The following is a 26,293-nucleotide window of genomic DNA, read 5'->3' on the forward strand; positions in this document are numbered from 1 at the left end:
AATCCAGCCTGGTTTCGCAAGTTTACTGGTTTCAGGTTCTTCTCATGCAGACATGCAGGTAGAGTAGGAGGAGGGAACTGAGGAAGTTTCAGTTTGAGCTCCTTTATGTTAATAATGCATATAGGTACAAACCCCCTTACAAAAGGTTCCCTTTGCCCAATTCTGGAAAACTTCAACAATTTAGTTTAAAATTCACATTTAGCTGCATGCGCAAAATATTTTCTTATAGTCAACTCAAGTAAACTCAAGTAAACAGTCTTGTTAAGTACAAAAATTGATCTGTGGTTTCCACATAAGAATCAGCTGTTGTCCCCACAATTTAGAACAAGCCTTTAAAATCTTGATGTATAGACTCTCAAGTTACAATGAGATTAAAAATGTAAGTGAGCAAAACTGAAATATTCAGATCTGACAAGTTACAAGCAGGTTGTGATCTAAGTTCAATATAAGTTGCATCTTACATCCTCTTTATACACCAGAATCAGAATCAGAAGAATCAGAATCTGCTTTATGGGCCAGGAATGCTTACACACACGAGGGATTTTACTTCAGTGAACTGTGCTCTCTATGAACAAAAGTACAACATTAAATATCAACAATAAACACAGTGTTTTCCTTTTTTCCCCTTTTACAATAACACGATGATGTCAAAACGGCAACATTGAAGTATAAAATGAATGCAACGAACACTTTCACTAAAGCAGTCCAACTCAGTTTTCAAGATTTTCATGCATGATGAAGCATGATTGCCATTCAAGTTGTGAAATAGTTCTACAATGAAACCCAGTCATTTTAACTGAAGAGCAAAGCATTTTTACAAGGGGGAGGGGCTGCTTGTCTGACTCAGTGACTACTGTAGTGAAACAGCAGAAGCAAACATCAGCTCGTGGTTGAAGCAAGTCAACCAGTTTGATCATGGCTGTGAACGTCCCAGGAGTGATAGCAATGGTGTTCTTTTACCTGCTGGTTCTGGGAACTGGCATCTGGGCTTCTTTCAAGTCCAAAAGGGAGGAGAAGAAAAGTGCAGCCACTGGAATGGATATGGCTCTGCTGGGAAATAGGAGAATTAGCTTGGTGGTGGGAATCTTCACAATGACAGGTGAGTGGAACAGAACTTACAAAAGGTAGGATGACACCTGCAGGAAGGAGAAATACAGAAAGAGGGCTATACAAATAATGACTGATCGATTGATTGATGATATCTTGGCTTAATGCTTCTTGCAAATGATGAAGCAAATATTTGTCATTGAAAATATTTGAAATAAAATGCTAAACCCGGTTTAGAGTTGGTTAGTTCTTAAACTTACTTTATGACATTGTTAAATTCCTCCCGAAAAAATATCTGCTCTGATCCAGTTCACTGTCCCCCCACACACCTAGAGTATATTACATGGGAGACTTCATTTAACAGGTTTAACAGAGATAAAACAAGTTCCTTGTGGCTCATGTTACTTATCTTATTCCACTGCTCTTCCATGCAGAACACAAAGTTTTATCCACAGAGGCATTCCTACAACATCAGACATGAACTGTGCAGGTGTGCTCATTGTAAAGGGTTCAAAAATGTGTATAGAATCCATTAAAATGTGTTTTGTTTAGGCTAAAAACAAAGGTTATTAAAACGGTTAAAAATGGATTACAAGATTTGAATTGCCTAAATATATGTTAAAAGTAATTGGGACAGTAGAAAAGTTAATTATAGTGAAAATACAGTTCATGGCTAAAAGAACAAGTTGATTGAGTTAAAAAGAGACCCCAATATAATTGTGTATGTTTTGTGTCTAAAATAGCTTTCTAAAGCCATATTTCAGTGCACTGAACTTGTTACAATGTTATAGTGATACTCAATCAGGTCGCTAGAGGGTGCATAGCGCTGGTGAGGACAAAGAGGCAAAACCTGCAGAATAAATCCTGCAGCCGAGCTGAACACAGCTAAACTTTGTTGCCTCTTTGTAGTTACATGCAGAAACACTCCTCCCTGGCACCGCTAGGCCAGGCCGAGGGAGCAACATCATCTTATCCAAACCAACACCCATTAGCAAGAATGTTGCCGTAAGTTTGCTTGTAATTTACCCAACCTAGGCTCTTCGCATTGGCAACTGGGTGTGGTGGAAAACAGCAACATCTTTGCTATGAGCCAAGATTCTTTGTGCCAGATGTAAAATATGGTCCTTAAACAATGTCAAAATCTGTGACGTCCTAAGGGCCCAAGGTTAACTGTGCAACAATTATGTTAATTTCATCAAATGCAAAATCGGAATGTGCCTTATTTAAAACGTATGCAAACTGATATAATAAGGTCATGAGGGAAGTTGTTACCTTCATAACAATTATTTTCCCATCTTGTTTGGATCCTAACACAACAAACAAGGTGCAGTAAGACTTCAATCTGAATAGATACTTCATATACAAACATCCATAATGCAATGATTGGGGTGAAAGCTCCAAGTATGGTGCAAATGTTTTTCTTTTCTTTTTTTAAACATTTAGTGTAGTATGAAAATGTCATAATTCAATATTAACCATCCCATTTGCCTCTGTGATTATTGCTGCTGCTTGTACATTTGGTCTCTTTCTGTGTGTTCATCTTGTAGCAACATGGGTCGGAGGAGGCTTCATCACTGGCACATCTGAGATGATGTGCACACCCTCTTTGGGACTAACCTGGACATTAGTGATGATGATGGCATTATCCTCCTCCTTTATAATCGGTAAGAGCTTAAAAAAAAAAGGACATCTTACAAGACATGAAATGCCTGCATGACAAAAAAAAGCTAACATGACAATTGGGATTTTTCCTTGTTTTATTTTAGAGTGTTTATTATTGTCAGTTTGAAATCGTGCCCTCTTGATTTGATTTGCAGATAGGTCGTGGCATTTCTCAAATTCCCCCTTTTGAAATAGTCCGACTTGTATTTGGATTTTCTATTCTCTGCAGAAATATTGTTTCTTGTACTGATTTTCTGTGCTCCAGATTTCCTCTCTGCACTAGGGATGTAGGCTTCTGAAATGGCTGTTTGATCTCCAATTTGCAATCCAAAAATAAGAATTAATGTCTACTGGACAGGATCAACAATAACCAAGGATAACGAAGAAATCAACCCAAATTCAATTTAGGTTTTCCAAGCAAACGGCAAACAGCTGCAACAGGTGTTGCAGTGATGAAAGAAGGCAAGCGAACTGATTCAGATATAACTGATTCTACCCAACCTAAAAAAGCCTCAACATTCTTTATAAGCTCCACGAGCAGAAACATGGTGAAACTATAAGATAAATATTGGAGATGCTTTTGAAAAATGGAGAGAGGTTAGAACATAGTGGTTTTAAGACCAATGCAGAGCTGGCTGAACACTAAAGCTTCAGTGTCTGCAACATGGCAACCTGTTTGCACATTAACTATAGGTAGGAGAGGACAGGGGGGTGAGACAGCTCTCTTCATTAAATTGATTTGGACTGCAGTACCCAATTAAACGCTAAAAATAATCTTTACATCTCCAGCATACTGCTTTACTTTCTAATAAATATGTCTCTGTCATTTTAACATTAAGGTGGTTTGATGTTTGCTCAGCCAATGAGAGAAAGAAACTTTGTGACAATGCTGGACCCGTTTCGTACCAAATATGGTAAAGGACTGACAACTGGACTGTGCCTGGCTTCCCTAGTCATGGATGTGGTCTGGATACCTACAACACTTATTGGTCTAGGTACATTTTTTAAAGGAAGTGTCTTTTTCTGTTTCAATGTAATTATAATTATTTTTAAGTTAAAGGTGCACTATGGAGTTTTGGTAGAGAAATGTGAAAGTTGGAGAAATGTACAGATTATGTGCCATATGTTCATAACTACAGTACATACACAATCTGTCCTCAGAGGAAAATGTGGCCCCTGGATCACTGTTTGAAGATAAAATGCAATGCAAGAAGTTATGATGGGGGCCCGCAAGAGTGAAACCGTAACTCCCCTGATAGTTTTTTAGCCCAGTGTTCCAGGGACCCATTTTTCCTTTGAATGAAGTTTGTGTATTTATTTCAGAAAATATAGCAAAGTATTGTTTCACTTCTCCAGCTTTCAAATTTCACTACCAAATCTACATAGTGCACCTTTAACTTAGCTAAAGTGCAAATGTTAATATACTATCCATGAATGTAAAGTCATACTTTCATTTTGCAGATATCACTGAATACAAAAAACTTGAAATAGAGATATTCAAAGAAATACTATAAGATGTAACTGATGCAATGGGTCTGACAGGCGGAACCATGACTGTGGTCCTGGATATACCATACTCTGTGTGCATCTGGATCTCTGCCGCAATCGCCATTATCTACACACTTCTGGGAGGTCTCTACTCTGTGGCCTACACAGATATTATACAGCTTGTCCTCATATTCTTTGGCTTGGTGAGTTTCCTATAATTATTGCTTTAAGAAAGCACTTTTTACACAAGTCGACAAACAACCCATTTTTTCCCCACAATTGTATGTTAATTTGATGTATGTTACATTTTCTTTGTCTCTTCAGTCTATCTGTATTCCTTTTGTATTCATGAATCCTTCCACATTGGACATAAGCCAGGCACTCATGAACAACACCCAACATGATGCTTGGATTGGTAGACAAGGGCTGGAGAAGATCTGGATAATGATTGATAATTTCTTATTCCTGGTAGGGTAGCAACAGCCCAATTAAAATTGAATGAAATTGCAACTGTCCAACTAAATGAATGCTTAAGTGTTTATATTTTGCAGCATTTATCAAATGTTTCAAGGTTTTTTTTCCTTTTCAAGACACTTGGAAATCAGGGATATCAGTGCTTCCATCAGAGGACCTTGTCAGCTTCTTCCCCGTTCACAGCCAAGCTAACATGCTTTGCTGCTGCGTTTGTGGTAATTCTATTTGCGATACCTTCAGCACTGCTTGGGGTGGCTGCTGCATCTACAGGTAAAAACCGTTACATACTTTGCTAAATTTCAACAAAATTGTGTTTATTTTTCAATCATGTCAACAAAAACGTAATGATGCAATGCTGTAAAGCCTGCATTCAACTCTTACAGTAACTCCCATTCCCTCTGACTGACAGCCTGTCCTAACAGCATGCAACACAAGCAAGCGTCAACGGTAGAGCCGGAGCTCAATTCAATTGTTTCCTATTTGAGTGCCAATTTTACACTGAAGCCCCGTTTCTATTAGCTTGTTTTACAAAGAGGAGATAGTGGTGCATCAATAATATCCATATCTGTGGTTCAATGTTTTGCTTTGTCTTGTGTCAACACCAGAGAAAAACTTTATTCAGCTCACCGCAAGCTGTTTAATGACAGGCCTTCAAGTGTTGTGATTTGAGTCAACAGCTCATTAATACAAAGCACCGTACTTTCGTTTGACCAACTTTAATACAAAATCACTAGTTGTCACACTGTTTGTAGGGGGAAACTGAAATTCACAGTGCAATGAATTCAATATTTAACAGATGCAGTGTCAACAGCGAGTGTGCGCTTTCTGTTAGGACACGGTGTAAGTGTCTTTTTGCCAGGTTTTATATCAAAAAATGTGATGTCACTTTGGCTTTTTGTAGATGAACAATAATTTCATCCGCAAGCCAGTCATCTGTACATCCATAAATCAGTCAATTTAACCCAACAACAAGAATCCAAACCATGTTGATAATACAAAGAAAAAATTCAATTTTTGAGTCCTTCCTTCTTCTGTTCCCTTGTCGCAGATTGGAACCTGACTTCCTATGGTTCTCCATCTCCATATGAACGTGGGGAAGCAGCTTTAGTTTTGCCCATCACCCTGCAGCATCTTACCCCGTCTTTCATCTCCATTATTGCTATCGGATGTGTGGCTGCTGCAGTGATGTCATCTGCTGACTCTGCTTTGCTCTCAGCAGCTTCTGTATTCAGCTCCAACATATACAAAAACATCCTAAGGCCTCAGGTGAGAAAATGCATTCAGTTTACTGCATCACACAAACAAAAAGTGTGAAATGATTGAGTAAAACAATGGCTAATTAGCGGATATGTTTCTCTTCCTTCTTCTTAAGGCATCAGACAGAGAGATTCATTGGGTGATTCAAGTGGCTGTTGTAGTTGTTGGCTTGGTTGGTACATCACTTACCAGCCTGAAAAGCAGCGCCATATTGTTTTGGTTCCTTGGTAATGAAGTAGCTTACGTGATCATCTTCCCTCAACTCTTCTGCATCCTCTTCTTCAACATCTCCAATGGTTATGGGGCAATCATGGGCTTTCTGGTGGGATTGGTGTTAAGACTTCTGTGTGGAGATCCATCACTTGGATTAACACCAGTCCTACACTTCCCAGGATGCACTCTTGAGGATGGTGTTTATGTCCAGTATGCTCCAGTTAAGACCATCTCCATGCTGTCTGCCGTTGCTGCCATATTGATTTTCTCCTACCTGGCTTCTGTGCTCTTCAACAAAGGCCTGCTCCCTGAAAAATGGGATGTGTACAAAGTGAAAGCCCAGCACTCACCACAACCATTGCCACCAATAGATGACACAAGTTCATTACCTAATGAAAATGAGAAAAATAATGAAAGCAACTCACATACCGAGGCATTAGAACCAATGATAAGCACAACAATGTAGTAGTGTATTCAGGACCACAAATTTACTATGAACTAGTTGATTATAAGCATATCCAGTTAATAGCATACTGGGTATGTGTATTGTAAACTACTGTGGAAGGAAGTCAAAGATTTCCCAGATAAACATCTTGATATTACTAATTGAAGGTAAGTTAAGAAAAAAGTTGGTACAAATGCTTTTCTCATTTCCTGTCAAGTTCTACTGTTACAAAAACAAAATTTCCCTCCCTTTCTAAATGTGATATTCCTTATCTTTTATTCTGACAAGTTTTCTGTTTACATTGCTTGTTGCTGCTAAATATATCATTTTTAAAACAAGTAACCCCAAGCAATATTATCCTAGATTTTCAATTGGATTAATTGATGTATTTATTTTAATTACAGGATAAAAAAAAAAAATAAAAAAAAAGGATAAAGGATAAAGTTAAAGGATAAAAAAATCAGTCTATCTGCAAATACATTGCTGTTTAAACACTCGACAACTCAAAACCTTTTAATTAAGAAAATATTTGCCCAGAATGAGGCAGAAGAAATATGTTTAAGTTGACTTGATTGAATTGGTCAACTCTTAAAGTTGACCTGAAATATTTGTATGTCTTTCCTATGTTAAGTGTGTGTTGGATTGTACCCACATGAGGCGTATAAAAATGTGAGTGTATGTGTTTTGGCAACAGTACATAATTGCACAATCTGTGAACTGTGGCGCAGGGTGTCCTAGCAGACGTGCAACAGCATGCTACAAGAAGGCAAGGCAAGGCAAGGCAAGTTTATTTCTATAGCACATTTCAACAAGGCAATTCAAAGTGCTTCACACAAGACATCAAAAGCATCATGACAGAGGAAAGAAAAGAAACATTAAAATAGAACATAAAAGAAAAAAATCACTGGAATTATTCAATCTGAACATAGGTTCAAATAAAAATTATTCAAATGAAATTAATTGAAATAAATAAAGTAAAAATATAAAAAGAGTTAAAAGTTACAGTGCAGAGTTAAAATTAAAAATCGTATTTAAATTGTTTAATGAAAGGCAGCTGTGAACAGGTGTGTCTTCAACCTGGATTTAAAAGAGCTGAGAGTTTCAGCAGACCTGCAGTTTTCTGGGAGTTTGTTCCAGATATAAGGAGCATAGAAACTGAACGCTGCTTCTCCATGTTTGGTTCTGACTCTGGGGACAGAGAGCAGACCTGTGTAAAGACCTCAGAACTGGACTGAATGTGATCCATTTTCTTGGTTTTGGTGAGGACTCTAGCAGCAGCGTTCTGGATCAGCTGCAGTTGTCTGACTGATTTTTTTAGGCAGACCTGTAAAGACACTGTTACAGTAATCAAGACGACTGAACATAAAAGCATGGACAAGTTTTTCCAGGTCCTGCTGGGACATCAATCCTCTAATTCTTGATATGTTCTTCAGGTGATAGTAGGCTGACTTTGTAATTGAAGGCAACATACCTGCAACATCAGGACCAACAAAAACCAAACAACAGTCTCACAGTACTTCGTACCTCAAGCATCCACGGAGGCTTCATTAATACAATAAGAAAATTGTTCAATACAATATTGATAGTATTATTTATGATTTCATGAGAAAACAACAAAAAAAGACAGACAGAAGAACAGAATAAATTAATCAAATTTTTACTGTTTATGTAATTAAAATTGATATAATTGTACACGGTCCAGCATGCAGACACATACTCAATCAAAAGATTCTGCATGATTCAAAAATTGGTAATCAATTGTGCATACATAACTGTATCAGCCTTTACACTGAAGTTTTACATTTGCAGATTATTTCTGAAAACAGTGTTCAAGCACTTCAAACTTTAAGTATGACTCTTAATAATTTATTAAAACAATGTTTTAATCAAAAGGATGTTTTACCGGTTATGAGTGAGAGTGTAGTGAGTCTGTTGTTACTCTTTCTGTAGCTTTGACATTGGAGCAGCAAAAGGCGCTGTTGTCGTTGCAAATGGAGAGAAATAAATTGGGCATTGAAAGGGGAAGGCTTAGGCAGTACTGGTCAGATCTTATCAAGGCTGGTAGATTGTCAGGTAATGCTGTTAATGAGTTTTCAGGTGAGCCTGTAGCATCGGTTGAACAAGGTTCAAAGACGTCTGATGTGGTTGTTAACTTGCATCTTGCACCAAAGTTTGATGAGAGAGCCTTTCTTCTCTCTTTTATCAGCGTGTTGCCAATGGGAGTGGATGGCCTGAAGCTGACCAGGTAGTTATGTTGCAGTCAGTTTTATCAGGAAAGGCCCAGGAAGCTTATTCAGCACTCAGCACAGTATACAGTCAAATATTCTACTGTTAAAGAAGCAGTTTTGAAGGCTTGTGAGTTGGTAGCAGAGGGTTATCGGCAACGTTTTAGGTCCTTGAGAAAGTCTGATAAGCAGTCACAAGTTGAGTTTGCAAGGGATCGAACTAAACATTTCAACAGGTGGTCCTCTGTTTAAAAGGTTAACACACTGTTAGAACAGTTTACAGATTGCATTCCACCCGAGGGAGCTTCTCATATCGCTGAGCGAGTTGTAAAAACTGCTTATGAAGCTGCCACTCTGGCAGACGAGTACGAGAAAAAAAATCTCTCTCAGATAATGCTAATGCTAAAGTTAATGGTCATCTGGCAAAGATGTCTCGGTCTGAGTCTTCTAAGATGAACCACGTGGCCAACGTTCAGTTGTTTTGGGTCTAGTTTGTAATTAATGCCATGAAAAGGGGCATTGGAAGGCTGATTGTCCTAACCTGAAAAGCAGAAGGCACACCCACTGTAAATATGTTGATGCTCTCTGTGTTCCTGTTAGAGATGTTCCAGTTCAGACAGGACCACTTTGTCAAGAAAATGACTTTATTGCAATTATATATATTTGGCGGTATGGCTCTGTCTGGGATCTCCCTGCCCTTCCTTACGTGGAAAGCATTAGGCAGGAACAGCACACATTCCTGCCCTTCCCGTGCATACAAGGAAAGCTATAAGGCAGGGAGATGAGCAGCAAACCCAAACAGAGCAAGCATCAATGACAAGCATGACATTGATTAAGTCAGAATAGCAGAAAAGAAGGACCTGGGGAAGAGGAGGGATGCAAATGCGGCTTTGCAGAGGAACTAGGCAGGCTAGAGCAGTTTAAATAAGGCGGCATATGTACTATTTGGCCAATAGGACGCTTTGAAGCAAATCAGCTGGACATCAGCTGATGCGGCTTGCGTGAGATCAGCTGTTACCGGAACTCTGGCATGATAGTTGAGCGTGACTCTGTGACCTGCCTGAACTAACCCTATGCTTCATTTGTCTCAGAAAATTTAGTTGATTCAGTAAAAAATGAAACTGAGAGGTATTCTGGTTATGAAGCTTTTTCTGTCAGATGGGTTTGTAGCATTCTGGGTGGTGATAGTAAGGTGCCTGTTAAAATCCTGTGAGATACAGGAACAAAATATGAATTATCTTGCTTCTTGTCATGATTTGTTCTTAAGTTTTATATTTTGTTAATTCCAGTGTTTAGTATTCATTACCTGTTTTTTTTTCATCCCATGGTGTTGCTTTAATCCCTGTGTAAAGTTTCTAGTGCTTCCTGATTTATTTTCTTATTTGAATCTTATTTGAATCCTCATGACTATGACTATAGCAAACAGGTATACCGTGCTTCTCTTGCAATGGCCATGTGTTGTGAGGTAAAATTCTCTAAGGGGAGGAATTAGGGTCAGAATATCCTCAAAAAGATACCAGTGAAGATCATCCCTCAACGGCCAGAAAAAAAAAAGACTACCCCCACACTGTGCATACATTTCCCTTGGCAGTGGGTTTCATTCATCTCTTGGATAATCCCTCAGTTGATAGTGTGGTCAAAGCACACCATTTCCTTACAACTTCTTGGCTGTGCCATTGCACTTCTGCTGTGCTGTCTCTCATTCGTAGGGCTGAAGGAAAGCACTGGGTTAGGAGTATTTTTCCACCTGGTGGAGCCTCGTAGTGATTGGTTACGTAAAAGGTCATTATCCATCTTCTTAAGCGATGGTCTTTGTACCCAATACAGGGAGAAGGGTAATTTCTTCCTGTTTAACACTGAATTGAGAAAGAGAGGATTTGAGAGTGGCACCTGGAATTTTTTCTAAGCGAGCCTCTGCAACAGAGTTCCTGATGGTGTTGGAGGGATGTTAAACAACTCAGCTTGTAAATACAGAGAATGACGTCCCTAATGCTGCCACACCCTACAGAGCACTACTGACAACTGGCACCACAGTGAAGCTTTTTTTTTTTTTTAAGATTTATTTTTGGGCTTCTTTGTGCCTTTAATGGAGACATAGGACAGGCTGGATTCAAACCTGGGCCGCCCGCTTGGAAGAGTATGGCCTCCATACATGGGACACGCTCACCAACCATAACCGCTGCACCACCAGCGCCCCAAACCACAATGAAGCTTTTATGTCGAAACTGATAACATTTTGGATGCATACCGTATCATGCCAGCAACTGTCCCATTGGTCCCAGGGACAATGTGATTACACCAGGTGGCAACCAACAGAAAAGGCCATGTGATCTCCAGGGATGTAAGCTGTCTGTGTGCCACATTGAACAACCTGTCCTGCGGTCTGTCAGCTCCACACACTACGCTGTAGTTCGCTGCCACGCTTGTCAATCATTGTGTTTCCACTCCGGAGCGTGCCACCAGCGCCACTACGTCTCTGCTCTGTTTCAAATACGCTGCCAGTCTATTTTCAACGGAGTACGCTGCAGGCACTTGTCAAGCTGGACAGAATATGACAACCCGGACAGGAAGTCAGACAAGGAAATGCACTTAACGTGCAGTCAATTTCCAAATAAAACACAATATACAGACTTGTGATCATATTTTTCATCACTTTATCAACATTATGTCAAAACAGGCACCAAACGGACAACAAATCATCCTCAGAAAGACAAAGCAACACGTTTGCACGTCTTTCTCTTCTCATAAATGTATTGTCATGATGGTTCACGAGGTTCAACAAAGAATTATATTCCAAGTTAAATATAAAGAAAAAACACAGTAGAAAGTTATGTAGACCAAGAACTCTTTATATGTATGATTTTATGATTGTTGCTGTCAACATGTTTACTCATTTTGTGACTACACTAAACAAAGATAAATGTCTTTGAATACATATATCAATACTAGACAAGTTAAATATAACGTGTACCAAAAATCTGTTTATTATCTTAATGTTATCATACTTTGTTTTTTGTCTGAGCTTTGATTCAGCCATTCTCCTCCAAAGGTGCAACGAGAACGTGAACAGCTCTGGTCATGTGAAAATTTCACACTAAACGTGCAACTGCACATATGTCATTGAGAGGTTTTGTTTCGTCAGTTTTTCCTTGAAATGCATTGATACGTCATTTAATAAAGTTTTTAGGACCCTTTTACTGAAAAGATTTTTTTCTGTCACTGTTGTGTCCGATGGGATCATTACAATCAATGTTCTCAGAGTGCATGATGGAGTATGCTTGACATTTCAGTTATTGAAATAATTTTGCAATGAAACCCAACCATTTTAACCAGAGGGAAAACAATGTGTATAAGAGGGAGGAGCTGTTTGTCTTACTGAGTGACTCCTGGAAAAACAGCAGAAGCATTCATCAGCTCGTGGTTGAAGCAAGTCAACCAGTTTGATCATGGCTGTGAACATCCCAGGAGTGATAGCAATGGTGTTCTTTTACCTGCTGGTTCTGGGAACCGGCATCTGGGCTTCTTTCAAGTCCAAAAGGGAGGAGAAGAAAAGTGCAGCACAATGACAGGTGAGTGGAACAGAACTCATAAAAGGTAGGCTGACACCTGCAGGAAGGAGAAATACAGAAAGAGGGCTTTTAATTTATATATTGGCTTCCAAATCAGAGAAACAAACTGCCATTTTGTAACAAGAGTGTTGGTCTAATTTGTTAATAAATTTGATCTTCGTACTACAAGGGTCGCTGGAGCTTTTTGACCTCTTCTAAAGCCTTTCACTCTTCATGCAACTTGGTACTGTAGTTGGTGAAGTTGTGCCAGGAATTCATCTGCTTCTTCAGTAACAAGAAGTTTACAATGATTGACACATCCTTGAATATCATTATATATTAACAAATTCTGCTACACTAAACAGAAAATTGATAGCACTGAGCTAAATTCTCCTTCGAATAGCCCATAATAGCTTAATGAAAGATAGGTTACTAAATATGAGACTTTAATAACTACATGTGATTTATCAGCAGAAATGAGAAATGTGAAAAAAAAGTTTTGCTTAAATGTCTTAAGTGTAACTGTAAGTACACTTGGTAAGTCTTTTTAACTAGTTAGGAAACCAGGAAAGGCAGAAACATCATTATTTTTTGGACAATTGTTATTATTGTCCATTGAAAAGAAAATGTCTCAAAAACGTTGCCTCTAATATAGTTTCATTACAAATTATCAACTAAAAGTCTGATACATTTCAGTCAACAAAGTGAATGAAGGATGGAGGATGAATAATTTGATGACTATATAAGCCTAATATGAGTGAAATATTTTTAATTCTGCATTAAACATTTTTCCGCTTTGACAATAGATGTGATTGTTTATTATACTACTCAAAAAATTGTGTCTTAGGCATTTTACTTGGCATGTTTTGAAAAAAGCACCAACATAAGAAGGGATACCGTGGGAGACACATATTGAGTTATTCAATGTACTTCTTAATTTTCTTGTTGACATAAGACATGAACATCAAACCTCAACATGATACATTTAAATATATTACGCTATTGCTGCTGGCATTTTTTGAAGCCGTTTGGCCTTTGGAGCTTTTTATATATTCTATGTACCCAGTTAACATTACTCTTACAACATATTTAACCAGGTCATTATATTATACAGTAACAATACAGCTGTTAGAAGACGTTAACAGCACAATAATAAGAGATTACAATTACAGTAAAATAAACATTAACTTCCCATAACTTAAAGTAAATATAAATATCATGGTTTAAAGCTTGTGGAAGATAGCAATGTAAATATTTTGAATTGAAAGTATCTGAAATATTTGAAATAATGCTATACACTGTTTCATTCATCACAAAGAATGTATCTACTCATCTTGATTCAGTTTGATCTAGTTCTCTGTCCCTCCACACACACATACACTCTCTCTTCATACACACACCTGCGTGCCCCTCCCCTTTCTGTGTCTTTCTTACTGAACATGTTTTCTCTGTTGATTTAGTTCATTATCAGTTTCATCAGGGCTCCTAAAAACCCAACTCAACTTTTAATTTACTTTCACCTGCAATCTGTTTTTAAAGCCGGTGAGCTGAATGAGGAGAAATACTGTTGTTAATGACAATGACTGGAAATAAGGATTCTGAGACTTATTCCCTGTTAGCAGACCCGACAAATGAAACCATATTATCTTGTTTCCTGTTCTTTACTTTGTTGGTGACTATACATCCTAAAACGGATCCTAAAAGATCAGGATAGGGTGGATTGTTTTGATTCACAAAGTTATGCACCTTTAAATATTTAATTAAGTGTGAACAAGGCTATTTTTTCATACCAGCTCAAATGACGAAAATAACATATTAATAAATACATCTTAAATGTATGAATTCCTTTTTCAAACCAATCATCAAGAGAATGGTTTTAAATGAGAGGGATTTGAAGAGCGCTAGCTCGCCATCCATTCTTGAGGACAACTGTGGCTCCCATGCCAATGTCCACTTTCTTTGGACTGACCTAAAGCTTTTTGTTTATCACATAAAACATGACAAGCTTTACTGGGAAAACGTCAAGAACATCTCCCTTAGAGGGAGGTATACCTAAAAGGAAAATTCTTGGCTGTAGTTAACTTGGCTTTGACTTAATCCACATCAATTAGAATATGTATTGCCAAATTTCCATGACTCTCACCACTGCTGGGAGGTAATTATTATTATTTTTAGTTTACAATTCATTGATTGTAATTCATTTAGCCTACATGTCATGCTCATAAAGTGCCCAACCCTCATGGGTTTAAAAGACACCAGAAATAGTTGCAGTGATCAACCTATTTATAACTAGTTGCATGCTCCTCTTACACCTCAGTCTTAAATTGTGTATTCTACACTTTCTCCCTAGATGAAATTTCTTCCTGACTACATCTTTTTTTTTACAGCAGTACCGAAACAAGAAGGTGAAATTACTTGTTTATTGCAGTTCCATGTTTTATAACAACATTGAAAAACTCAGATTCATATGATATATAATTCCTCTTATTCCAGAGGGTTGCTGCTCCATCATCCTTATTAAACAATTACACAATTATTTTCCAGCATGTATCATTGTTGTGTGTGCTATAACAAAGTCTGTGGGACTTATAATTAACTTACTAAACATTAGTTTGTCATTGATGGATAGGTACGAGAGGTAATGAAAAAACATTTCCCTCTAAACTGTAGCTACCAGTCTCTTTGCATCCCTGCAGCCATTAAGGTATAGCAGGGATGATACAGGGTGAAGCAGTACCTTTGGGTCTTTAAGAAGCGCTTGTGGAATAACAACATCAGCTCTTCATAAGTAAGAGGTGTTTTTCTTAAACATTAATCCTCAAGTGTTGAGCCTGTTTATGTCCAGTGTGGCCAATAATCGTGCAACTTCAAACCTCAGGTGTTTGTTTGGAGATCTGCTTATGTGATCTTTATTATGATATGATTATGTTTATTTGTGTTATTGCAGTGCAGGTGCTTAAGCTCAATGGACAAATGTCCTTTTGCAGGTACAGATACAGCTACAATAACATTATCACATTATCTCAAAGCTCACAAGTTGATCCACGCCAATCAAATTCACTGTTTTAGAATGTGATTACTACCTTTCCATTTCTTTTTCATCAGGACTCTTACTACAGGTTAAACAAGTTTCCTTATGCACTTTGCTTATGAACTCATCTGACATTGTAAAGATCCCTATACCAACCAGTTGATGTTTCCGTTTGCCAACAGGGCCATCACCACTATTTTTTGCTTACACTCCTAGGACATTTACTGCTATGATGTTGTGGATTTATTTGGCTGCCTCACTGTATCTGACACCTTCAGTGTATTGGCTGTTATCAGTACAAAGTTCAAAAGGATCTGTGATGGTATGGGGATGCATTAGTACACATGGCAGGGGTAACCCGCACATTTGTGAAAACACCATTAATGTTGAATTTATATACATGTTTTTGATCAACGTATGCTGCCAAAAAGGCAACTTCTTTTTCAGGGAAGGCCTTTAAAATATTTTTTTATTTTTTTATTTTTTTTTATTTTGATATACTTTATTAATCCCTGAGGGAAATTCGGGTTTACACTCTGTTATTTATAAGGACATGTTTCTCACAGACACATAGGCCCGAATCACACGCATGCACAAACAGGACCTGTGGACATGCATTGGTGGAGAGATGTCAGAGTGGGGCTGCTACAAGCTGCTAAGCAGAGAGCACACCTGAGCAGTTGGGGGTTCAGTGCCTTGCTCAAGGGCACCCCGGCAGTGCTCGGGAAGTGCCCTGGCACCTCTCCAGCTACCAGACCAACTTCCAGATTTGGTCCGCACCGGGACTTGAACCGGCAACCCTCCGGTGCTACTGCCGCCCACAAGAATGCAAGAATAGTAAAACATTACACATTCAAAATTAAATATATTGGCAAGTTAAATCGGAAGGTCCTGTTTGGTCAAATGAGCTGTAATTTAAAAGTGCACAGAGAACAAAAAAGTACAGGGATAACATTTGAACACTGGCAGAAATTGTTCAGCACTCCGTCAATCTTTATGGATGTAATGTCTTTGATTAAATCTTTTACTGGATTTGGATCGTGGAGACCCTTGCCTATGCAGATGGACCAAATTTGTTGGAATATTACGACCAGAAGAGAACAGCAGACCTTCAAATGGTAAGAAAAAAAGACGTCTGTTTGTAGGTGGTCTTACAGATGTGGATGTGTACATTGTTGCTGCTGTGGTGGTTGGATCTTGCAATGGTTAACAAGGTCGGAATCAGCCATCAAACACCATCCTCGAGAGTGCATCCTGGGAAGTGTATGACTGGTGCTAACCCAAGTGATGGCTCTCCACTCAGCAGTCTTAACACCAACCCTGTCACCCAGCCCATAACTATGATGCTATTTTTCAGGCTGGTGAGTGATGTATCAAGCAAACCCCGCACAATGATAGCAGCACGGATCACCCACTGGATTTCACTTTGAGATGCCTAAATGAAAATGAAAGAGCAAAAACAGTTTAAATTAATTGGGTATATTTACTTTACAATTTCCTTATTTATTTGTCTATTTCCACTTCTAATGTCCGTCATACATCATTCTTAATCTTTGCCAAAAGTTAAAAAAAAGTTGTGATGGAATAATTTAAAGTTTTTTTCACCTTTGGCCTCAGGACCGTCTTGTAGATGTTTGTGGTAAAGACGGAGGCAAAAGAGAGCAAAGCAGAGTCAGCTGAAGACATAACAGCAGCAGCAATAGCTCCAGTACCAATGATAGAGATGGCCGTTGGTGTAAGGTGCTGCAGGGTGATAGGCAGGACCATAGATGCCTCCCCACGCTCCAATGGAGAGGGAGAACCATAAGAGGTGAGATTCCAGTCTGACATATAGACAGATTGAACAAACAGGACAATTGTTATGTTGCAAGCCTGAATGCTTTGAATATTACTAAAGCTGTTGGAGTAACAACTAAAATCAGGCACAATTTAAAGCATCAGTTTACTTTTTTTTAACCTGTTTTCTTTCCTAACGAACATGAACACACTAACTTTTTCAGCTGTCTTCAGGTCTTCACAGGTCACAGTAATAAGAGTGCTGCACATGACATGATACACATCGACTACTTGTATTATAAAATAAATAAAAAATATACAGTGTATTTTGTCTAAAAAAACATCAAATGAGCAACGGAGCAGAGCGTAGTGCCGTCGGTGGCACGCGCCAGAGACGGACCGCAGCGCGCCCTATGTGAACACAATGATTGACTCCGTTTCAAACATGCAGCGAGTCTATTTTCACCGGCGTGCGCTGCAAGCACGCGTCAAGCTGGACAGAATATGACAGCCTGAACAGGAAGTCAGACAAGGAAACGCACAGAGCATCTGGTCAATTTTACGTCAAAACAGGAACCGAATTAACAACAATGCATCTTCAGAAAGACAAAGCAGCATGTTGTTTGCATGTTTTTCTCTTTATTCCCGCGGTATCTTGTAGTTCTCCTGTGATGTGTCATGGGTGCGCTCCGCTGCGCTGACGTCCCAGAAACGGATCCAGTGTGAATGGGCGCGAGCCGTCCGACGGAGCAAAACCGTGGTGCTGACGGACCGCGGCGCGCACGGAGTATGTGTGAATTGCGGGTTACTGTCGCTTCGTTTCCATGATACAAAAAAACAAACCTTCAGCCAACGAAAATGTCCCAAACAAATGTAGAAGCGTCTCCATGAACTATTGAACCACAGTATTTTGTTTAGTTCTTGTGTAAATTTAAATAACTGATGCATTACTGTATTTACTCAGTAAACCATAATCAGAAACTTAAAAACGGTCAGACAATTAAACTGCTCTGATCCAGGACTATACTAGAAATTAGTTTTCATATATTTTATGCTATCTAAAAATATATATGATCAATAATGTCATTGCAAAAATGCGAAGTCATAATGATTAACAGTTATAAAACAGTACAGCCATTGTAGAAATTGCATTAACTAACTCAAATTATTAGACATTAGAATATGTTGCCAAGCAGGAAAATTAGAAGTAATCACCTCATCCCATGGACCTGTCCCTTTGGCCAGGTCTTTAGACCTGACAATTTTGTCTTTGGTGAGAATGAAATGTGTTGTAACTTGGGTTGATGACATTCCCATAGTGTGATAGCTGAAAGTCATTTTCCACAGCTCAACTTTCAATATATTCAAAACAGAATACCAGTTATTTGTGTGATGGAGTCATATTTCCAATAGAATCAGATCCAGGAAGTGTTGACTCTACAGCTGTGATTAATCTCTGTATTTGCATGTCACACAGGCCAGAGCGGAGCAGGTAATAACTGGGCTAAAGGTCACTACACCGAGGGAGCGGAGCTGGTGGACTCGGTCCTGGATGTGGTGAGGAAGGAGGCAGAGAGCTGCGATTGCCTCCGGGGCTTCCAGCTCACCCACCCGCTGGGTGGAGGCACCGGCTCTGGTATGGGCACGCTGCTCATCAGCAAGATCCGAGAGGAGTATCCAGATCGCATCATGAACACATTCAGTGTGGCGCCCTCACCCAAGGTTCATAACATAGAAATCATGTCATTAAAATTCTATCTCATGCCCCTCTTGTCTTTATTTCTTACCTTCATCTCTTTTTGCTTTCCTCTCTCACATTTCAGGTGTCAGACACAGTCGTTGAACCGTACAATGCAACCCTCTCCACCCACCAGCTGGTGGAGAACACAGATGAGACCTTCTGCATTGATAATGAGGCTCTGTACGACATCTGCTTCCGCACACTGAAGCTCACCACACCCACATACGGTGACCTCAACCACCTGGTCTCAGCCACCATGAGTGGGGTGACCACCTGCCTGCGCTTCCCCGGGCAGCCCAACGCCAATTTAAGGAAATTGGCCGTGAACATGGTGCCCTTTCCCAGGCTGCACTTCTTCATGCCGGGCTTCGCCCCCTCCCCGCGGTCTCAAGATGGCCGCCACCTTCATTGGCAACAGCACAGCCATTCAGGAGCTGTTCAAACGCATCTCGGTGCAGTTTACTGCTATGTTCCGCCGCAAGGTCTTCCTCCACTGGTAAGTAAAAGAAGATTTTTTTTATCAGGACAGTGAAATGATGTCCCTGTGTTTGTGCAGGACTTCTCATTGTACCTCTAGACTCAAACGAGTTTGTCACAACACATCTGAGTGAGTGTTTCTTGTTTCAGGTACACTGGCGAGGGCATGGATGAGATGGAATTCACAGAGGCTGAGAGCAACATGAATGATCTGGTGTCCGAGTACCAACAGTATCAGGACGCCACTGCTGAGGAACAGGGAGAGTTTGAGGAGGAGGGAGAAGAGGACTTAGCCTAGAATCTAGGCTATGGGCAGGGGTGGGCAAACTTTTTGACTCACGGGCCACAATGGGTTCTAAAATTTGACAGAGGGGCCGGGCCAGAAACAGATGGAGTGTTTGTGTGAACTAATATAAATGACATGTAAAAGCCATTACATGAAAGGATTTGGCCTTTACCAGGTAGCAAAGCATGAATATGCAAGGCTCATTGTACAAAATGATTTCCAAATGCATTCATTTAATTAATTTAAATTTTAATAAACACAGTAGAGAAACTCACGTTCAGTTTCAGTGGGAACAGTGTTGTTGATCTCCCTTTTTTGCCAGTGCATTAAAGTCTGGAGTTAGTTTTGTAGTGGTAATTCTCAGGATAGATCCGAGGTGTTGGTCAGTTAACTTGGATCTGTGAGGGGCTTTGTTGATGTTCATGACGCTGAATGTCTGCTCACATACGTAGGTCGAGCCAAACAAAGTCAGCATCTTCTGTGTCATCCTCCAGAGGTTTGGAAACGTGGCTTCGTTAAGTGAAGCATAAAAGTCATTCAGTTTAAGAGAGTTGAACTTCTCCTTTAAGACGGAGTCAGACTGAAGATCGATCAGTTCCAATTGCATCCTGCTAATGTGGTGCTGTTTCAGGGTCTTCTGAAAGGGGACAGGACACCAGCTGAAGTGACTTTTCAATGTTTTCAAAATCAAAAAACCGACGGCAGAATTCTCTGTGCAGGTCGTCAAGGGATTTGCTGTATTTCTTTGCGTTTCGCGTCGCCTCTTTCTGCATGGCAAGTGTGGGGAAATGAGCGAAAGATTTGTTTGCAATTTGTCTGGAGAATAGGAGTTCACTCAATTTAAATTATTTCCAAGTTAATGTATTGTTATGTTTGGACATGTGTTTTATATAAAGTCATTTCATTTATTTAATAAACTTTTAAAACGTTCCTCCATTCCCTCTCTTTCTGTACAAATCCATTCCCACACATGTATGTTACTAACTTGGCTTCCTCCCATCCTCATAGTTCTGGGTTCTTCTGCTGAGTTGAAGGTTGTGCATGATGACTGGTGATTTCTGCCAATACTCTGAATCATTTATATTTACATTAAAATCACACAATCAAAGGCTGTTACATTTGAAGACACCTGAACACATCTTAAAACATTCATCAGATACTCTGGAGTTAGCTTGGATTTGAAGGCTCTAACATTTTTGTACATGTCGTGCACAAACTGATCTTTCCCCTGTAGTTTCACATTCAGCTCATTCATGTGTGAACATATGTCCACAGCAAATGCAAAGTCACAAAGCCAGTTCTTGTCGCTTAGCTCAGGAAATTCGTCGGATTTCCCCATTAACTCCAAAAATGCGCTGATCTCCTCTTTCAGCTCCCACACTCGTTGAAACACTTTGCCCAAACTTAACCAGCGGACACGAGAGTGGTACAGTAAGTCCTGATGATCCGCATCAGTTTCCTCCAGGAACGTAATGAACTGACGATGCTGAAGTCCCCTTGCTCGTATAAAGTTAACAAGTTTTACAACTGGATTCACGACATGATTAAGCTGCAATACAGACTTACACAGAGATTCCTGATGGATGATGCAGTGAAGGAAAATAACATCCTGGTCAGGGTTTTCCTCTTTCACTTTATCCTGGATTCTTTTCAGCAGCCCAACATGTTTTCCAGTTAAATTTGGCGATCCATCCGTTGTGACATTGGCAAGTTTACTCCAAGGTAGCTTCATTCTCTCGATGACAGCAGACACCTGGTTATACAAGTCCTCCCCTCGCGTTTTTCCTTTCAGGGACTCCATGGTCAAAAACTCCTCCATTATCTCAAAACTGTCATTAATCCCTCGGATAAAAATTAGGAGCTGAGCAGTGTCTTTTACCTCATTACTTTCATCCAGCGCTAGTGAATATAACTTAAAGGACTCAGCCTTTTTGTTTAATTCGCTGGCTATATCTTTGTCAATCAGTTCCACACAGCGAGTCACAGTCCTGTGTGATAAACTGATTTTTTCAAACTGGCCTTGGCTCTCCAAGAGACCTGCTGTCTCTACCATGCAGTCTTTTAAAAACTCGCCTTCGGAGAAAGGCTTGCTAGCCTTTGCTAATTTGAATGCCAGCAAAAAACTTGCCTTGGTAGTTGACTCTTGAATCGCAGTTTGTTGGTGAAAAAAATGTTGCTGAGTCTGTAAATTATCCTTCAACCTCTGAGCCGCAGCCGCCCGTTCTTGCGTGGACTGCTTGCTAGCGTAGTTAACATGCTTCGTAGCAAAGTGACGGCTGATGTTGTACTCTTTGAAAACTGTGACAGTTTCTTGGCATATCAGGCATACAGCCTTTGATTGGAATTCAGTGAAAAAATATTTAGTTGTCCACTCCGTATTAAACACTCGGCATTCACTGTCCACTTTTCTTTTCTTTGATCCGCTCATTTTTACAGAAGGGCTCATACGGGTTCATAGGGCAAAGCGAAAACGTGAAGAAGGGAATAATACACCACACTCTGAAGTGCACCATCTATTGGGGAAACGCGGGCATTACAGGGGAAAACAAACGAGGTTTAATTATAATAAAATTGAATTTAATAATAATATAATTTGGACAAGTTCGGCTGGCCGGATTAAAAAGCCCAACGGGCCGTAGTTTGCCCATGCCTGGCCGAGACAGTACCATAACCCCTGTCTTCCTATGCAACAGTTAGGGCTGGGCAATGGCATTTTTCCAGTGGAGTGTCATCAAATATGTCCATTCATACATTTGAATACTTATCCAGCCTTAGCCGGAGTGTAAATGGGTCCTCAAAGTTTGTTTTTTAAACGTTGTCTGTTCTGTTTTCACACTTTGTTATTTTTTGCTGTCAGGAGTTCTCTTCTACTTTCCTGCTTTGGATATGAACGTTAAAAACTTCCATTTTTTTTCTCTGTGTCAATCCACGCGTTCAAACCAAGTTGGAACATGATGTTACACTTTTCAAGGAGCCTTCAGGTAACTGACTGCAAAACAGATAAAGCAGATAAACAAACCCCACCCCATGGTTTTGTTGTGAAACTGAAAATGATCACCTCTGTTCATATTTTACAAACTACAGGTGTAAGAATGTAACACTGACCACTTTGAGGCACTCTTTATTGAATTTGCTGCTTACATATGGAATTTCATCTTTTGGCAGAATTAAATCTGATTTTTTTCTAGATCAAATAAATCTCTTAAAATGCACTACAAGTCTAAAAGTTTTAAATAAAAGTGCCTTTAGCTGGTCACTGATCCATTTTGTGTTACTGGATGTTGACATGTAAACGATTGGTTTCAATAAAGACATAAGAATTGGTGCTATGCTATGTGAATTAGTACTTCTTTTGTTTACTTACAAACACTGATAGCTTATTATTAATCATAAACGCTAAAGCCTTAACATGATATTCATTTCATTTTGATCAACCTTTAACATACAAGGACGTCGAGGTTAAAGACTTAAACACAAGAAACAACAATCCTATTCATAGTGTTTTTGTAAAGCACTTCAGATTGTACAAGTGTACTTAGGTCCTCAACTCATGGACCCATGGAAACCACAGCCTCAATTAACGTTTGTCTATGGAAAAATATATCCTAATAATGCTAAATGTAATTTTTATTTTCCATCAAGCTCTTATTAAAACAAACAGCAATTGAGATGCAGACATGAGGATCATGTTGATTGACATAATCATAAATAAAAAAAAGGTAATGATGAATCAGGCTCCTTTAAGGTTTGACAGAAAAAATAGGTTGAAGGATCATAAAGCACTTAAAAAATATATATATTTATCCTTTATTTTAGCATAGCAGGGAGGACCCACTGAGACCAGCAATACAAAAATAGAAACAGCACAAATAGAAACATATTAACAGTTAATAATAGCATCTAGACACTGAAACACATATTCACGCATGTAAACCATGTCCATTTAAATGAATTCACATTGTGAAACAGTTGCAATTTCCTTCCTGAGGTAGTTTGGACATGAGGTCTTTTGGACACTTGTGTTGATGTGATGGGGGTTAAACAATTCCACGTGCCCACATCATCAAGGCTGTGGTCGACAAAATGTGTTGAAACTAACAAGAGAGAACCGACTAGTATTGAAGAGTACCAGTTAGTAAAAAAAAAGGTTGGACTAGTCCGCCTCCTCACTGCTGGTGCTGCAGGATGAGCTACAACAGAAGGTTCTCTTGCCAGTAATACCAAACAACCCTCCTTTGGTAGCTTGTGTTTGAGTTGACCTATGTTCTGTGGGTGCACTGACTGAGTGTACGCAGCACTTATGTAAATAGAGAGGCAGGTTAAGTCATCCAATTATTTCAATTAGTTAAAAGAGAAGATTGACTTACTTACTTCAGGCCTGCTGCAGCCACATATAGACAGGATATCTTCTTCCCCCATAGAATGAAAAAAAGAAACAGATTAATGGAAGAAGAAAAAGAAAAATATTCTAAATGTTTAATGAGTTCAACAAAGTATCTGATTCTTCCAATTGTGATGTAACTATTTGTCTCATGCAGAATTGGTTCAGAGCATGGTTAAACATTTAGGTGTTCGAGTACATTTATAGGGAATCAGTTATTTTAAAGCTCCCGTGAGGAAGTTTCAGTCATCTTTGGCTACTCATTTTGGTTGACAAAATGGTACCTCTTATCTCTTTGCTGATTATGTACTGTACGTCTGTAAATCATGCTTTTGCCTGGATCATAGACAGAACAGCTTAAGAGAGACAGGAAACGCTGGGAGGAGAGAGTGGGGATGACAGGGCCGAGGCAGGACCCGAAACCCCCGGCTGCTGCCGTGAGGATTATGTCCTCTGCAAACCGCTAAGCAGTGTCAGCATTTTTTCTGACACCAACCCAATGTAAGTGGTTTCAGACATTAAACATGATCGTATATGAATAAACAATGTGTCAGCTGGAGGTTTATTTTGTTAGGTTTCATTAACAGCTTTAATACAGTGAATATGAAGTAGTATTACCAAGGTCTGGCCCATACTCTTGATATCGTATCTGTATTTTTTACATCTGTTGTATATATGTATCTGATGATTTGGTTCTTATCTGATGTGAATATTTTATGTAAAGATCCTTTCCATCAGATCACAGGAAGCTATTCAGCAGAACAGGCCGCAAATCTGATAACATCCTACATCCTCATCCCATTTAAGGGAAACACTTTACTTTACCCAGCCACCTAAACTCACATTTATATTGTTTGACCTGAGTATAATTCATTCCTTAAAAAAGGTTAATACTAGAGTGCATCGTGAGAAAAGAATGGACTGCCCCTTAACATTGAATGAGCTCTTTGATGCATTCATGAGCAGGACCTAAGATTAAACTATACCACTGTGAATTATTGCCACAACCACTAATGAGAAAAAAATCTGGAGATGGTAATTTGAGTATCTGATGAATGTTTTAAGATGTGTTCAGGTGTCTTCAAATGTAACAGCCTTTGATTGTGTGATTTTAATGTAAATATAAATGATTCAGAGTATTGGCAGAAATCACCAGTCATCATGCACAACCTTCAACTCAGCAGAAGAACCCAGAACTATGAGGATGGGAGGAAGCCAAATTAGTAACATACATGTGTGGGAATGGATTTGTACAGAAAGAGAGGGAATGGAGGAACATTTTAAAAGTTTATTAAAGAAATGAAATGACTTTATATAAAACACATGTCCAAACATAACAATACATTAACTTGGAAATAATTTAAATTGGCGGCCTAAAACCGGTGTACTCTTCCTCTTCATCAGGGTACTCCTGGTGGATACGGACAACAACGCAGGAAGGTATCACTACCCGGTTGTGCTTTCTCAGGTATCCCCAGCACCAGGAAACAAAGGATGCCAGGTAGCGAGCACGCCTACAATGACAAACGTAAATAAGTAATGTGATTATATATTCTTCAAGATTTATTTTGGGTTAAGTGGTCTTATAGTCTTCTTTTCTCATTTTGTCTGTCTTATACAGCACATCATGATCCCTAGAAGATGAAAGATGGATCAACCTGCAGCGTGCCCGAAATCTATTTGGCTGTATGGATTGGCCTGGACATCTGTTTTTTTTTCTTTGTTTGCTTTTTTCTGATTTGTTTGCCCTTGGTGGATGACTGCTCTCTACTGAGTATATTCTCTAGTCATTTTTGGATGTTCACTAACTTGTGTTTGTACTGTCTAGAACTTTTGGGAATGTAAAACATTATTTTAGATTATTTACATTTGTCTGTAGGCACCACATGAGTGCAGGCTTTTTATTTATAGCTCAGAGACACTTTACATTCTAATTGTTTGGCTGTGCATTGATCCTGACAATACCAAAACTGAGTTAAACTAACATTAAACCAACTCTGTGTTTCCTAAAACTCTCAGCTTATTTTTAAGAAATGCATTCAATTTGACTAACATAACTGTTATTTTGACATTCCTAAATACATTTTTTTTTTTCAGACTTACACAGATCTCTCCTTCATCTCCAGCGGTCCATGGTCTGTCTGATAAATGTTCAGAGCATCCTGCAGGGAGTAGGGGTTCAGGCAGACAGGCTCAAGGCCTGGATGAAGAGTCATGCAGTGTGGCTCCTCTGGAAGCTCCA

The 26,293-nt window shown here is 39.2% G+C and overlaps 2 protein-coding genes and 1 pseudogene across 2 annotated transcripts in view; all 3 read left to right on the forward strand.

The window, feature by feature from the left end:
• LOC132975683 (G-protein coupled receptor 4-like) overlaps positions 1-26,293 on the forward strand; it is a 390,218-nt gene that overhangs the window by 328,720 nt on the left and 35,205 nt on the right. The gene's annotated exons all lie outside the window — the stretch shown is intronic.
• On the forward strand, positions 879-12,096 carry LOC132975661 (high-affinity choline transporter 1-like). The gene is made up of 8 exons (XM_061040371.1): positions 879-1,099; positions 2,595-2,711; positions 3,549-3,704; positions 4,252-4,400; positions 4,522-4,665; positions 4,788-4,941; positions 5,720-5,937; positions 6,044-12,096. Exons 1-8 carry the CDS (start codon positions 916-918, stop codon positions 6,605-6,607), a joined length of 1,686 nt encoding a protein of 561 aa, XP_060896354.1. The 5' UTR covers positions 879-915; the 3' UTR covers positions 6,608-12,096.
• On the forward strand, positions 18,349-19,682 carry LOC132976077 (tubulin beta chain-like; annotated as a pseudogene).

Source organism: Labrus mixtus, chromosome 6 (assembly GCF_963584025.1).
Source record: "Labrus mixtus chromosome 6, fLabMix1.1, whole genome shotgun sequence".
In the NCBI taxonomy this organism is placed as follows: Eukaryota; Metazoa; Chordata; class Actinopteri; order Labriformes; family Labridae; genus Labrus; species Labrus mixtus.